The sequence below is a fragment of the Lates calcarifer genome, linkage group LG21, assembly GCF_001640805.2.
Source record: "Lates calcarifer isolate ASB-BC8 linkage group LG21, TLL_Latcal_v3, whole genome shotgun sequence".
Taxonomy (NCBI): domain Eukaryota; kingdom Metazoa; phylum Chordata; class Actinopteri; family Centropomidae; genus Lates; species Lates calcarifer.
Genome location: NC_066853.1, coordinates 21,197,731 through 21,212,384, shown reverse-complemented (window position 1 = coordinate 21,212,384; position 14,654 = coordinate 21,197,731). Strand labels below are relative to the sequence as shown.

Sequence of the window (14,654 nt, the reverse complement as noted above, 5' to 3'; positions counted from 1 at the left end):
AGACTTGAAGGTTGCTGAGGTCATTTCCTAACGCAACCCCTGAAAAATCTGATTCCCCATACATTATGGTCTAAATGTGATGTTAAAGCCAGGAATATAACTCTGGCAGAGAAATACTATATTCTTCTATTTTATTTTTGGTGTAAATAGTCAAATTTAAGAACATTGAACATGAATCAATTTAGCTGGATTATGTTAACCTGGATTACTTAAATAACACTTAATTCATTAGTTATTATGAATTCTAACAGAGGGGTCCTGATTAGTTACATCTGATGAGATTTTCCTCACTTAACATGATTAAATCTCAGTGATAAAACTCAAGAAACAGAGAAACAAGTGTAAGTTTCCATCCCATTTATTCCTGGTTTCTATTTTGTACATGAAGCTGCAATAAAACCAATAGATCTAAAAATAAAACATAAATGAAAAGAAACTCAACATAGATAGAGAGAAGCGAGGAGAGACCATATCCAAACAATGAATGGCCAGCCGACTTTACAAAGGCTTCAGATAAAAGCAAAAGCCGTCTGATGGCGATTGAAGGGAAACAGATTCAGGTTAATCATTGACTAGACAATAAAAAAGCCATTGCACTCCTACTTCCCCTGAGGTTCCCAGACACACAAACAGACGGTAAACATTTTAAAAAGGCACTTAACAAGGGATTGCATGATGTATCAGTGCATATTAAACTTAAATTCCACTTCTTCAACAACATTTCTCTACAACAGACCTGATCTGTGGGATATCATCTAAATATAGAAGGCCTATATAAGTATCTGCTGAATACTATAGACTTTTATATGTAAAATCCCATAAGTACAGTAGACCACATGGGCCTGTAAACTGTAACGGCTTGATGAAGAAAACCGGTTAAGACCTGGCCAAGAAGTATAGCAATATATATATTTTTCCATAAATCATTTACATCCAGAAACATCAGTTTGGACATAAGATTACCTTTGGTTTGTCTGTGCTTATGTACTGACAAATACATAGTGCACATAAAGAGAGAATCCACCAAAAACGAATCAATTTTTAACATGCGAGTACGAAACTGTTGAAATGTTCAATTTAGGAACATTAAATCTCTTAATATGTTTATGTAACTATCCACATTAACTCTGAAAACAGAATTAGATGTACTGTGTGTATGATCATCTACATTTGTTCCACTGCCTATGAATGGAAAGCAAATTCAACAGACATGTGTGGTTATTTAACTCAAGATAGTCATTGCAATGCTGATGATTTCAAAACCAAAAATGTACTTTTAAAATACTGATTCCATGGAAGAGTCACATAATACAAAGTGGTCCTGTCTCTAGTTTTGAGAGAAACTTGTTCATAAATGATGTTAAACCTACAGTTGCTGCTTTTAGGTGGGTTCTCACTTTAAAAAACAAAAGGTTTAAGAAATGATATGCAATTGTTTTTAATTACATATTCCAAACTGCTGCATATACTACAACTAAGGATTGCACATACATACTATAATAGGTCTATACAGTATATAACATTTAATATTCTAGTATAAAATATAGTCCTAGGTCTATCAATAGATATCTTTTCATATACATTCGGGGTAAAGCGTAGGCTGGGCTGGATCTTATATGAAAGCAACATTTAAATACAGTCAAACACAGAGTCTCTGTGGCTGGTCGATGTTCTGACAGATGAACTGGTTCTTCCTACACAGCAAACATTCTCCTTTCTCTGGGTCAAAGTCAGCTTCGCTTAAAGCTGGTGAAAAACAAATGCACCGACTTACAGAAAAATGTCACTACTGGTATTCTGTCCACATCACATGTCGGTTTGCATCGTTAGGTGTTTTAGTGGAGATGTTTTCCATTTGTTTGAAGAAAAAAAAAATCCTGATTGTGTGCCCAGACACTGATTCAGTCAAAAAACAATAAAAAACAATAAATCTGTATTTCAAATTTAAGGTACATTTTGTCATCATAACTATCAATTTCATGTCAGTTGTATACATACAAACATTTAATTTAGATCAAGCACTGGCAGAGAAAATGGCATTTTGTCTGAGAGTTAATTTCTAACTTTTATCAACTCAGAACAGCCTGTATTGTACTGCTTACAGCCTTGAGCACCTACTGCGTGCTGTCAGTTAACACTTTGTTCATCAAAGAAAAGATACATAACAACCGTGGCTACTGCATTTCAGTGTTTGTGCCAAACTTTTGAAGCAAGTTTTTGTGCTTTGCTGTGCAAATGCAATATTGAGTGTACTGTTACAATAAACACTTGACCATGGCTACTTTCTGTGAGTTTGAGAAGAGTAATATCAAACAGTAAACATCCCTGTGTTAAGTCACCTATCAAGCGACCGTTAGCAATTATGCCTTACTACCTTTGGTAAAGTCAATGCTAATAATAGAACTCTATGCCAATTGTAGATTAATACACCAATTTATACTCCTGCAGGCAATGGTTGCTTTTTTAAGTGCATTTTGAGGATTTTTATGCGACTAGAGCATCTTCCGATTTACCTTTTCTAATGGTGTAAGAGTTTGTTTATAGACAAGTAAGACAATCTTTTTGAAAACTGGTGTAGTCTGTGTTGTTTCAGCCTGTTTACTACAGCTGCTAACAGTAGCTAGCTACAAGCGCTAGTGTGGGCATGATCAGTTGTTTCAACTGGTGCATCTACCATTAACTCTATAAAAGTAGCCATTGTTCAGCTGTTGATTGGTCCTACATATCTGATTCCGCCAGTACATCATGATGGCCATTTTAATTTATATGCTTGGTTACAACATTTGCAGTCCTGATAAAAGCTGTGGTGTCATTTCACCAAGATCTCTACTGTTGAATTGAGCATTTGACATTAGATTGTTTTTCAGAGTTGGTGAGGGTAAGCTCTCAATTCAAAGGATGCACTGGGAAATTTAAAATGATAAATGAAATGTGGTTTCATTCTCATTACATGTGAACTGTAGGATTTAGGTTAAAAGTTAGCTAATTCAACTTTTGTTTGGAAATAAAAATAAAAAATAAAAACTTCAGGGGTCTGATAGTATTGATAAAACTAGGTGGTGTGAGTAGGTGGAGTTAAGACCTGTATAATAAAGGTTTTCTGAACTGTGGGTTGCTGTGTTGCCTCTCCTCTGGATCTCTCAGTGGTCCAGTGCAGACATCTCTTTTTGGTATGTGGTATGACTCTGGATTGACAAAAGGCAAACACAAATAAACAGTTTTTAATTACAGAGTGAAATCTCATCATTATCAAACCTGTGTGGTCTAGATTTCGCACACATAGCGGAACATAAATACAATTATAACACTTGCATGCGTCAAGAGTCTAACTGCTTCTTATTGAGGAGATGGTGTCATCCAGCATCTTTGCAGCTGTATAGAACATTTTGCATCCCTCTCCCTCCATCTATTTCACATTTATTGATTTGATCTGATATTCCAATATCCTGAAAAGTCTAGATGGTAAAATGGTGAAATGATAACTCAGTACAAACATTTTGATAACATACTAACAGAAATCCCTATTCAGGCAAAAATAAAATATTGTACTCATTTAACAGTTAAGTATTCACAAACATGCACACTCAGAAACTGTAGCTGTTGTCAGACGCTTAAGTCTGACAAGTGCATGACTTAAAGAAAGAGTAAGATGCCAGACGTCAGACGATGACTGGTCAGATGTCTGTGGACCTGCCTGTTGCTGTGTTGGATCTTGGTTTCCATGGAAATCACCATCACGTCTCTCTCTCTTTCTTGACAGTTACATCTCCACTCCCAGACCCGGCTCCACTGGCAGCTCCACTCCCAGCCCCAGATGTGGCTGCAGCTCCAGTTCCAGCTCCAGGCCCTGACCCGGCTCCAGATGCAGCAGCTGATGCAGGTCCTGCACCTGGCCCAGCAGTTCCCAATATGGTGGACACCTCTCCCTGCATGAAGGCCCAGGGGGGGCTGTTGGGAGAGTTATCCAACGGACAGCGCCCTCCACTGGGGCAGTACACCTCCCCATCTCCTTGTCGGCTCTGGATGTACACCCTTGTGCAGGGGAAGCAGAACCTACAATTGATGGAGGTAGAAAAAACAAGTTATTACAACTTTCTGTGAGATATAACTCCATAGGGTGCCAACAAGTAATAGTTACTTCAGCAAAACCAATGATTTGCTCAAGTTACAAATTAATTTTTTGTCTATAAATTGTAAAAATAACAAATAACCAAAGGCTTAAGTGCAAGCTTAAACTGCTTATATGGTTTAACTAAAAGCCCCTAAACAAAGAATTTTAATCATGGAAACATAAATTCATAAACTGTTTCAGGCTATTCACTTTATAATGCAACACCACCTTAACAAGACAAAAAAAATGCAAACACACAAACCTATGCCCTTGCACTGATGGACACTGAACAAAGTGTGTGTCTTCCAGCCTCTCGTGACACAAGGTGCAGGACAGAGTGTTTCCGGTTGAATGGGTATTGCTGGTGGACGCTGATCCCAACTCAGAGGCACCACTGTGGGGTAACGCTGCAGCTGTGGTGGCTGCCTCTGCTGATGTGCTGGATCCCAGGGGCTCCCCTCCGGACCTCGCGGCTAGTGGGCGTGGCTGCCTTGCCGGAGATGAGGCAGGTTTAGGGCTTGGTCTGGCTCACACCTCCCGCCATGGAGGAGGACGAAGACGGGAGGCCTGTACTTTTACTGGCGCTGCTACCAGCCACAGCAGTGTGAACCTGCGTCTGTGTCTTGGGCTGGTTCTGGGACGAACTGAGCTCTCGCTCCAGCTCCGGAGTGATAAAAGGGGCTATCCCCATTCCTATTCCCAGCTGTCTGCGGCTCATCTCGGCCAGCACCGGGGCAGGGAAGATCATAGGGTTGCTCATGGGGGCTGTCCTGGCGGTCAGACCCGCCGGCATGCCCGCGAGTAGACCATGGGGAATCCCTGCGATACTTTGAGTGACTAGACTAGGCGGGATGGCAGCGCCTAGCATGGGTCTCCGGCTGCCGCTGGGACTCTGACGGTTCACTTCTTGAGGTGGCTGCCCGTCACGGTGCAGCCCGTTAGGCGGCACGCGGACAGCTGACCCGGTGCTTTCTCCTCTCCCTCCTCTCTCGAAGCGGTCAGTGTGCGGCCTGCCTCCGTCTGCCGCCGCCTCTCCTCTGCCAGATGTGCTGTGTTTATTGGGTGAGGGACCAGGTGACCTGACGTTACCGTCCTGCATCCCGTGAGTTCGTTTCAGCTGTCGGGCGCTCGCTATCAGGAATTCAATCTGATTTGCTCCCTCGTAGTTCACACAGCCACGGCAAACCACCTCGCTGAAGTCCCACACCACAGTCCAGGGCATCTTTGGCAGGTCGCACAGGTAGCACCACTGGCGCCTGGAGGAGGAGGGGGACGACATGGCTGGCCAGGTAGCTAACCTGAGCGGGTTCAACGAGCCACAGAGCTTGCTAACGTGCTAGCACACGTTAGCTGCTGTAACCTAGTTAGCTTTGACAGGTGCACGCCCTCCCTTTGCTAACGACTTACTTCTCTAACGGAATTCAAACCGCTTCAGAACAATGTTACACATTCTACAGATATAAAATTAGCTTAAACTTCTGGGTTGTTTTCGCTCTTTTTTTTCGTAAGTTAGTTTTGTTTACCCACTTCGGCCTGCTGTTCACTGCTGTCAACGGCTTCTCCGACGGACGCTGAAACGTTACGTAACCTTGCGAGGGGCATTGTGGGTAAACGAGTTTTCTTACCTGATTTTGTCAATGCAATCACACCAACTGAGCTTGGTCATGGAACTACAACTGAAACTGGCACGGAAGTGAAGTAATTAAAGGTCAGAGTTCATTTTGTGTCAACACATGTGCGTCTCCCGTAGCCATGCGTTTCGAGGTAGAAAACTTTTAATCTCAGCGAATTGGAGTTAATTTAAAACATAAAAATGCCAAGAGACATATCATCTTCATCAAGTGAGGATGAGGCGGACACTCCTGCTACAAAATCACCAGTAAAGCAAAAAGAACCTGGTAAGTTCACGCTCATTGTTTGCACGAAGTTGCTGTTGGTTGGCTGTTATGCTAATGGTTATTTCATTTAGACCAGCTTCATAAAGCCAGTTCCACTCAGAAATACAGTACAGTCAGTCATTTCACAGTGTAGAGGGCTGTGACTGACTGAGCTCCACTTTATTAAGATTAAAGCCTTTATTTGTCTCTTTAACCTATTTAAACATACATATTGCTTGTTATATGCTATTAGTGTAGATAAATTTAAGCACAAATGTGTAACCAGTGTAGTTCCAGATCAGAACGATACACTTGTCAGTCCTGGCTGTTAATCATTCATACTTAGACTAAGAAGGGAAAATGTTAAATCTTATTTGTCATTAGTGTTTCTTATAATAACTATTTGGCACCATAGAAAATACTTCACAGAGTAACCAAGCAGGGTGATATTGATACTAGACTGAAAGTTAAACCAAAGAGCACACGCAACCTTTATTCAGGCATTCTTCCTTTTGGCTGTTGTGTATATTTCTAATGGTCAGTGTTATTTTATTGAGGAAACGATGAAGGCATGTTGTTTTGATCCACAGATAAGAAGACTACCAGGTACCAGTGTCCTGCTGACTTTGTGTCTTTGTGCCATAAGCCCTGCAGCAGCACACTAACAGAGAGTCTGAAGAATAACAAGAAAGAGTTATGGCTCATCAAAGCTCCTGCCAGCTTTAATCCAGAATGGTGAGTGCAGTCTTCACCCTGTCATTTGATTCATAGTCTCTGGCTCTCATGCACTGTTAGTTTTTTCTTAACAGGCAGTTTATATATATTTACTGGTCATTTAATTTAAAGATTTTCATACATTCCAATTGTATGAAAGCAATCTGTTTAATGAATCTGTTTTTATGTCATTGCAAAGATTCAAAATACATTATACAGAAAAAAACAACAACAACTTAGTGGATTGCTGCTTTTAATAGAAGTGCAGGTGGATAAGAGCCATTAATTCAGTAAAGTGACTCAATAATGTCAGTTACACAGCAGTGTTTTGAGTGAACATCAAGCAAAGACACGTTTTATTGCATGTGAATTTAAGTTTCTCATTTGTAAACTTGAATTAATGAGTAGTAAGATTATTGCTTATAAAGATTGCTGCTTAAGTTTTAATCTTAATCAGTTACATGGTTTCCCAATCTCTGCTGCAGTTTATGTGGCAGCATAAGACGGACTCAACACATGAAGTAACTGTCAGTGGGGCAGTATGTGTCTGTTGGGGCCAGCAGGTGGAGCTGGAGATAGGTTCCATGCTGAGGCTTCAGAAAGCCTCCTCAAACTCAACAGCAGCCTGAGAAACTTATGTAGTTTGGTATAAATTTCTGAAGTTGAGTAAACTTTTCCCACTTGTTTTGAACGGTACCTAACCATGCATTTGCTCTCTCCATTCAGTTTCAGTGGCATCAAGGTACCTCTCTCAGGTCTCCAGACCCTGAAGGTTCCCACTGCTGCAGGCGGAGCAAAGACGGGGAGTGGCCAGCAGATCTACAGCATCCTGGCATCCTCCCACGGTACCTCAGAGCTACACTTGCTCACCAGCAACAAGCAGTCATCAGACAGCGTTGCATTTGGTCCTGCTTTTTCAGGCCTGATAAATGTGTGTGAGAACTATGGAGACAGCAGTGCTAACCAGGCCCCTCAGGTCATCCCCGCTGCACCACCGCCCTCCATACCGCCAGGGCTGAAACAGCGATTCCACCCCTTCGGCAGCAAGACCCCCACGCTGACCTATGTGGCAGAGAGCGAGGTGGACGGAGCCGCCTTCGGGCCCTCGTCTACAACCCTCCGTCCCCTGGTAGTCAAACGATTTATAGAAGAAACAGGACACGAGGAAGATGAGGAGGCGAGGAAAAAGAAGAAGAAAAAGAAAGAAAAGCGGATAAAGACAGAGAGAGAAGAGGTCGAGGAGGTGATGAGAGTGAAGCAAGAACCTGTAGCTGAACTGCAGGAAGAAGTGATGATGGATCTCCCCCTCCAGGAGGGCGATATTTTGGAGGAGAAGAGGAAAAAGAAGAAGAAAAAGAAGGACAAAGAGCGAGAGGAGGTGGAGGAAGGAGTGGAGCCCAGCGTGAGGGTGAAAGTGGAAGGGGTAACAGTGAAATGTGAACCAATAGACTCTTCATATGGTGATGTAGTGGAAGGCTCAGGGAAGAAGAAGAAAAAGAAGAAGAAAAGCAGAACTGATGACGACTAGTCTGTTATCACTTTGTTGTTTGGTGTTTAGTTTACTTTAGTTTGTTTATTGACTTTATGAACTTGCCAGGAAGCCAGCTTACTACTAATTTGCTCCATCTCATTGATAGATTGCATAAGGCAAGACTTGTTTTGGCAGGACATTGTATTTTGAAAAAGAGAACACATCCTGAATCAATTGAATAGTGACAGAAATTATAAAGTGGATTCATACCAGCATCTTTAAGGCCAATGTTCCTATCATTTTGAGCTCAGAAAGTGACCGTTTTACACACTGAGAATGTGTCTAGCCGCAGGCATCTGTGAGTAGATGGGTAATAAGAGTGTACATAGGGGTAATTTCTGCATTTTCTGCCAGTGTCTGTCAAGTTGCGGCAGATTTTATGGGATTATGCTTGCACTGTGTTCCTGTATTTATGTACATATTTACATAACCAGACTAGTAACATTCAGTAACGTTCAGAAAACCAGAGCCAATGTAAAAACAGAATAATGGTTCAGTGTCATGTAAGGTTGATAGTTGTTAGGAGCTGAGTCATATGTATTGGTGAAATTAAATGTGTTTGGGAAAACACATGTCCGAGAAAGATTAAATGAAATAAAATTGAAAAAACATGTTTTTGTCCTTTTGCAAGTGTTCAAGTACAGCACAGCATTTTCCTCTCGTGCCTTGTTAGTGCACTGACTTCATCCAGAAGGAATGAAACTTGAACTCGTGTTGTAACTCAGACTGTGGCTTTTATATTGCACAACAAGAAAGTGCCCAATTTACAGATATGTAATTTTCTAATGAAGTCTGAAAATGAGTCTGAAAAAAGAAAAAATAAATCTGAAGAAAGAAAGACAAAGTTTGTATTGGATAAACTAGAGTATTCTACACTAAAATATGTAAGTTTGCAAAATAATTTATGAATGAACAACAATAGTATATTTTGCAATACATTGTAGACAAGGCCGTGTACTTGTGCTACTGCCTGTCTTAAAAAGTACTATAAAATAAAATTTGTCATGACTACAGATTTCTGTACTGGTACACAAGTGGCTTTTTAGTACATTGTTCATATTATTTACTTCTGATGCAATGAATTTATCATTGAGCACAGCTATAGAAAATGTTGAGGAAAATCTGAAGAAGTCTTTGCACATTAAATGTGCAAAGATTTCTTCCATTAAATGGGCCTTCTGTCAAATGGGTCCATTGCAAAGTGTCATGATGATCTTTATGGTCTTTTCATCGGCTTTTTCCCCTCTGCCATGACTCAAACTATGCAGGAAACCCTTCGTGGCTGTAATCTGCTGGCATGCTAAAAGTCATATTTAAATAACACTGCATGTCTGTACAAAATATTGGCATCAAAACCTTATATTGGTGGATCCCGAGTCAGTAAATCTGCATTTCCACAGCCAGTAGAAATACCTTTTGATTAAATGCAAGAGAAAAATAAGTAGATCTGACAGGGAGATGGCGCCACAGTCCAGCCTGTTTGCTGCGTGGACCAGCAGTCTGCAGCCTCTGTACAACCTCTGAGCTCATTATCTATATGCTACCATTTCTTTTCACAAATTAAACACAGATCTGCTGCTGCTGTCCAAATGCACAAAGAAAGGATTTAAAATTTTTCCGTTGTGCGATGGCAGTGAATCATCAGCTCTCAGTGACACTCAGGTGAAAAATCTCAGTCCCGGCTCTGCATCCTCTCCCCCCCCCCCCCCCCCCCCCCCCCTCACTGCTCCCCTCTCCCTGCTCTGCACTGGAGTATGGTCCTGTTTCTTAATGAGCTCAGGCACCTCTGGCGCTATCACACTCTCACCATCTGTAATAACCCTCTGCACATGCTGCAAGGCTTTATTGATCCAGCCTCACTTGTGCATTCACATTTTTACAACCTTTACTCCTTCCAAGAGGTCAACCGGACCCACAATGATCAAACCCATGTTAGAGTTAAAAAAAAAAATCCTTAACATACCAAAGAGAATTTTTAAAATAGTTTTTCTACTCACTGATTTTGACTTGGCTTACCATCATGATGTCTAGTTTTTTTGGTTTAGCAGGCAGCCATTAAAGCCACAGATGTCAGATGTTGGATCAAGCGTTTCCCCGTGAGTCACATCTAATGCCAGATTTCTGTGTATCCTCACAGGTATGTTGAATGTGTGAGTGAGTGTCTGTGCTTCAGAGCCAGAGTCTGCGGGCTTGAGTGCATGGGTGCATATGCTTGTATAACTGAAAGAGTGTGTGTGTGCAGCTGTCTGAGCTTAAAGTCAGTGAAGTGAAAAATGATTTTTACTCTGTTGACTAAACCTCCTTAACATACTCCTTAACATACTTTCTTATATCACAAATTAAGGAAAAGTTGCAGAAAATCCTAATTAAGGCAAAAGAGTGGAACTAAGATATAACAAGTGACTGCCAGCTACCATGACTGACTCTAGTAGCACCTTTGACACCTGTCAGTCAAGCCCGTACTACTCAAAATGTGACAAATGACCTTAAAATGGCCTGTTGATTCTTGTCATTTTTACCCGTTATACACTTCTTCCACATGCAGAATTTTGATTTGGATCTCTGCCTCTAGCAGCCATCAGAGGAACTGCAGCCACAAGGTGTGTTCAGACTGACTGCAGAGCTTACTTTTCAGCTTGTTACTTGTATGAATTTCACGTCTGCTTTAAATTAGCGAATTTGAAAATACAGACTGTGCTTGTCATAAAGACATGCAGTGCAAACACATGAAAATGCACTGAGTGTATGTGGAATGTGTCTGTGGTGTGTTGACAGCTCAGCCTTTTGACTGAGTCACCAAGAACTTCTCCAGATGCCTCTCCCTTTTCCTGTCTTTGTTTCTATATGTTGTGAATTGGAGCCATATATTCTCACAATAAGATGCATCTTTGCTTTAATTTGTCCCACACAGAGTGAATCTTGAATCTTAACATTGACTTGAATGTAATCACACTTTTTAAAAAATGTATTTTAAGTTTGGTCTGAAAACGCCTTAAATCACTTGGCCTCATGTCTCAGCCATAGGTGAGGCTGCTGCTCAGTCCCACACCAGCATCCTGTTTCATCAAGAAATACATTCAGTTAAATTAGACTCATTAGAGAATAAATGGAATTTCAATGTGTCTTTCTTTGTAAACCTCTACTGACAGCCAGTCAACATTGCAGCACTGATAAAACTTCCAACACAGCCATGGTGCTGGATCTGAGCTAAATCCTACATGCTCAGTTTCCCAATAGACATGATTAAATTAACCAAACAGATTCAACACAACTGAGCTGGTTTGCCAGGTCTGAAGCAGAATAACATTTTGTTATGCAGTTTCTGTCATATTCTGAAGCTTTCATTGCAGTTGCATCAGTAAAAAATTTGATTTGTGTGTGTGTGTGTGTGTGTGTGTGTGTTTTTTTGCAGCAGTGTGGTCAAGACAGTGTGTCAGATTCTCATTTCATTTCTGTCACATTTAGTGTTCACTGTTAAGACACACAGCAGGTCTGTTCATTCCGATTTTCTTGCACAAATGTAGGTTTAATGTAGGTATTTAATCATATCAGCCTGATTATGGTGGATCACTATAGCTCTTTCTCAAACCCTTCCCCTCCCCTCCAGCACTTCACTGCAGAGTGTCACTTTCACATGAAGTAACACCTGCAGCTGTGTATGATGCTTGGTCTGTAGGTGGAGAGTGTAAACAAACAGGTAAACTCTCCATCGTGAATGGGGAGCAGACATCACTGGGGATGCCAGGAGACACTTTTCTCACCCAGCTGTTGTGTGTGTGTGTGTGTGTGTGTGTGTGTGTTGTATTGTGTGCTGTTTCCTCACGAAAGCATAACATCCTCAAAACTGCAACTGCATGCTATAAAGTAAATTATGTGTTCTCTCTTTCAGTTTGATAAATGCATATATTCTGGATAAAGCTACTTTGGGGGCAAAGTGATAAATGTATTTACCTTTTTTTCGATCTGGCCTCGTTCGCCTCATCCAGATTTTAGTAAGACTTCAACTTTGACCTGTCTGATCAATGAGTGTGGGATTAACCTCTTGGTCTGGAAGTAATGACTGTTGCCTTTTCTTGTTGGTATACCTGCATAATTAAAGAAAACAAGCAGCAGAATTGCATACAGAAAAGCAGTAAGATGGAGTTTTAATAAACTACCTTCAACAGCTTAAGCTCACAACCCCCATCAGATCTAATTCTCGTGTGACTGCAGCATAAATACCTAGAAATAATATAAATACAAGAAAATGGAAGAACCTAATTAAAATAAAATGCTAATGAGGAATTAAATCTTAGTGAGTGGCCAATGAAATGAAGCTGGACAGACTGCCGGTCTATCGCAGAGACAATAACCATTCTTAATTAACCTGCATGTCTGGACTATGGGAAGAAGCTGGAGCACCTAGAGACAACCCACGCAGGGACAGGAAGAACAAACCTGGAACCTTGTTGCTGTGAGGCCACAGGATAGGTCGAGTGATAAGTGGTTGGAATTCAGTAAGACTGAACCTATTAACCTTAACCTATCCTCTGTTGTTCACCTGCTTTTGATTTTTCACACAGAGCTGTCAGTTTTGCTCCTTTGAGATCAGTAGTTTTATCTATGCGCTCATAAAACCTGATATTAATCTTAAGCAACACTAACAGTTTCAGCAAACATCAAACATGTTTGTGACCCTATAAAATGAAATATATGTCTTCATGAATCATTAAGTGAATTGTTAAATGCTCCATTCTCTCCCTGTTGGTGCTGTAATGGCATCATCATTCTGGATGCATCCTCTGTGGAGAAGCACGACACAGAACAATAATTTAGTACCACAGGTGCAGTCAAGATGTTTCTCTCAGGGGAGGTTTATGACTGATCCAATGCTCTGATCATTGTGCAACTACAAAAATACTTTGGACATTTTAGGTCTCATGTTAGACAAAGAAAACCATAAAGATTTTAATCTGTTTTTACTCAAAAACACTCAACATTTTAGTCTTTTGTTTGACCATCAGAGGATTAGTTAACAAAATTGTTGTGACTAAAAATTTTTGTTGTTCGGTTTAGTTTTGACCAGGAATGAACATTTCAGTCAAACTTCAGCAATAGGCCACAAAATGATGGTTTTATGTTGCTGAGAGGGTGTCTGATCTGAGTTTTTGGAACCTCTTTGCACACACCACACACGGCTGAATAATGGCCAAAAGACTTTATTCAAGCCCCAAAATAAATCCAACATAATATGCTATGCATTTTAATAACCAGAAAATGTTGCAAATAGACTACATTTAACTATCATGGACCCATTTAAGTTTGACAAAACCTGACTATCGAATGTGTCCTGGACTTAAGTTGTGTGTGCTTTGGCAAGGATGGCATGTCTAATACTCCAATATAAATATACTTGTTTTCAGCAATTACACCACATTACACCACTGCCTTCAATGTTTAGCTCATGGCATTAAAAGTAATGCAAAGCTAGTTACTTCAGTTTCTGTGAAGTGCAGCTTGAGGTGTGTCTTCAGGTTTGTGGTGTTCTTCCCAGTGATTTTGTAGCTGCAGGGCTTCTCTCCTGACAGTACTATGCTTTTTGTCTCGGCAGCTTTATCTTTGAACTGGATCCAAATGTCAACTCCTTTTGTTGCCATTAAGTTCTTTTCTCATCACCACATGTTGTCCAAGCTCCTACTGCCATAGCATTAAGCCATATTCACATTACAAAGGTAAACCAAAGGTCTTGGCCTTCATGTTGGTTAGCGCTGTACTTATCCCTACGAAACTTCCTGGTACTGTACAAAATGGCTTTACTACGTTTCAGAGACTCAGACGTTGTTTTCCTAGCAATCTTGGTACCTGCATCTGCCAGCTGATAATTTGCCTAGCAAGAGGGTTTGTCTTTGTTTGGTATTTTGGTATTTTGTTATTGTATAGTTTTCAAAATTCCAAAACAGTAGTTGGCTAATTTTTGTGTGCTCAAATTGTGGTCAGCAGTGACTGACTGAATGTTTGGCACTCCCCTACTCTGGTTGGGGCATTCATGGGTACACTACTGGGAAAAAAAATGTGCACTGCAGCTATTCAAAGAAGCACATTTGGATTATGAGACTGTTTGAAAAACATTTAATATAAATGTGTCGTTTTTGTCGATGAAAATGTAGAGAGATTTTGTCTGATTTTCATTTTCTTTTTTTATTTGATTTGTTAGTTGAGGCATTAGGAGAGGGAACAGGGAAAGAACAGTTCAATCAGAAAGACTAAATGATGAGACCGCTATGAGAGAAACATAGAAAGGTGATTTTATTGAGACAAGCAGATTTTTTGGCGATTAGACCCCGGCAGGAAGAGGATCGCCTTGGACAGCTGGCGAGCCTGGCCGAGGCTTCCACAGGCCAAGAACTTCCCCCCGGAGCCTAGACCTGGTGGTGGTGGTGGA

The 14,654-nt window shown here is 40.8% G+C and overlaps 2 protein-coding genes across 2 annotated transcripts; one reads left to right on the top strand and one right to left on the bottom strand.

Annotated features, from left to right (window-relative positions):
* Nucleotides 1-342: 342 nt before the first annotated feature.
* On the bottom strand, nucleotides 343-5,399 carry irf2bp1 (interferon regulatory factor 2 binding protein 1). Its single transcript, XM_018665569.2, is given in 4 exon segments — nucleotides 343-3,185; nucleotides 3,695-4,053; nucleotides 4,374-4,630; nucleotides 4,632-5,399. Coding segments are annotated over 3 exon segments (1,335 nt in total). The 5' UTR covers nucleotides 5,391-5,399; the 3' UTR covers nucleotides 343-3,185; nucleotides 3,695-3,734.
* Nucleotides 5,400-5,860: 461 nt separating this feature from the next.
* Nucleotides 5,861-8,844, top strand: polr1g (RNA polymerase I subunit G). Its single transcript, XM_018665568.2, has 3 exons — nucleotides 5,861-6,009; nucleotides 6,579-6,723; nucleotides 7,429-8,844. The coding sequence occupies exons 1-3, from the start codon at nucleotides 5,925-5,927 to the stop codon at nucleotides 8,228-8,230; spliced, it is 1,032 nt and encodes a 343-aa protein (XP_018521084.1). The 5' UTR covers nucleotides 5,861-5,924; the 3' UTR covers nucleotides 8,231-8,844.
* Nucleotides 8,845-14,654: the final 5,810 nt, after the last annotated feature.

Excerpts from the sequence above, each read along its gene's own strand:
- polr1g (XM_018665568.2), top strand. The coding sequence starts at position 5,925 with ATGCCAAGAGACATATCATCTTCATCAAGTGAGGATGAGGCGGACACT. Across the intron at positions 6,010-6,578 it reads AGTAAAGCAAAAAGAACCTG|ATAAGAAGACTACCAGGTAC; the intron begins GTAAGTTCACGC and ends TTTGATCCACAG. Across the intron at positions 6,724-7,428 it reads GCCAGCTTTAATCCAGAATG|TTTCAGTGGCATCAAGGTAC; the intron begins GTGAGTGCAGTC and ends CTCTCCATTCAG.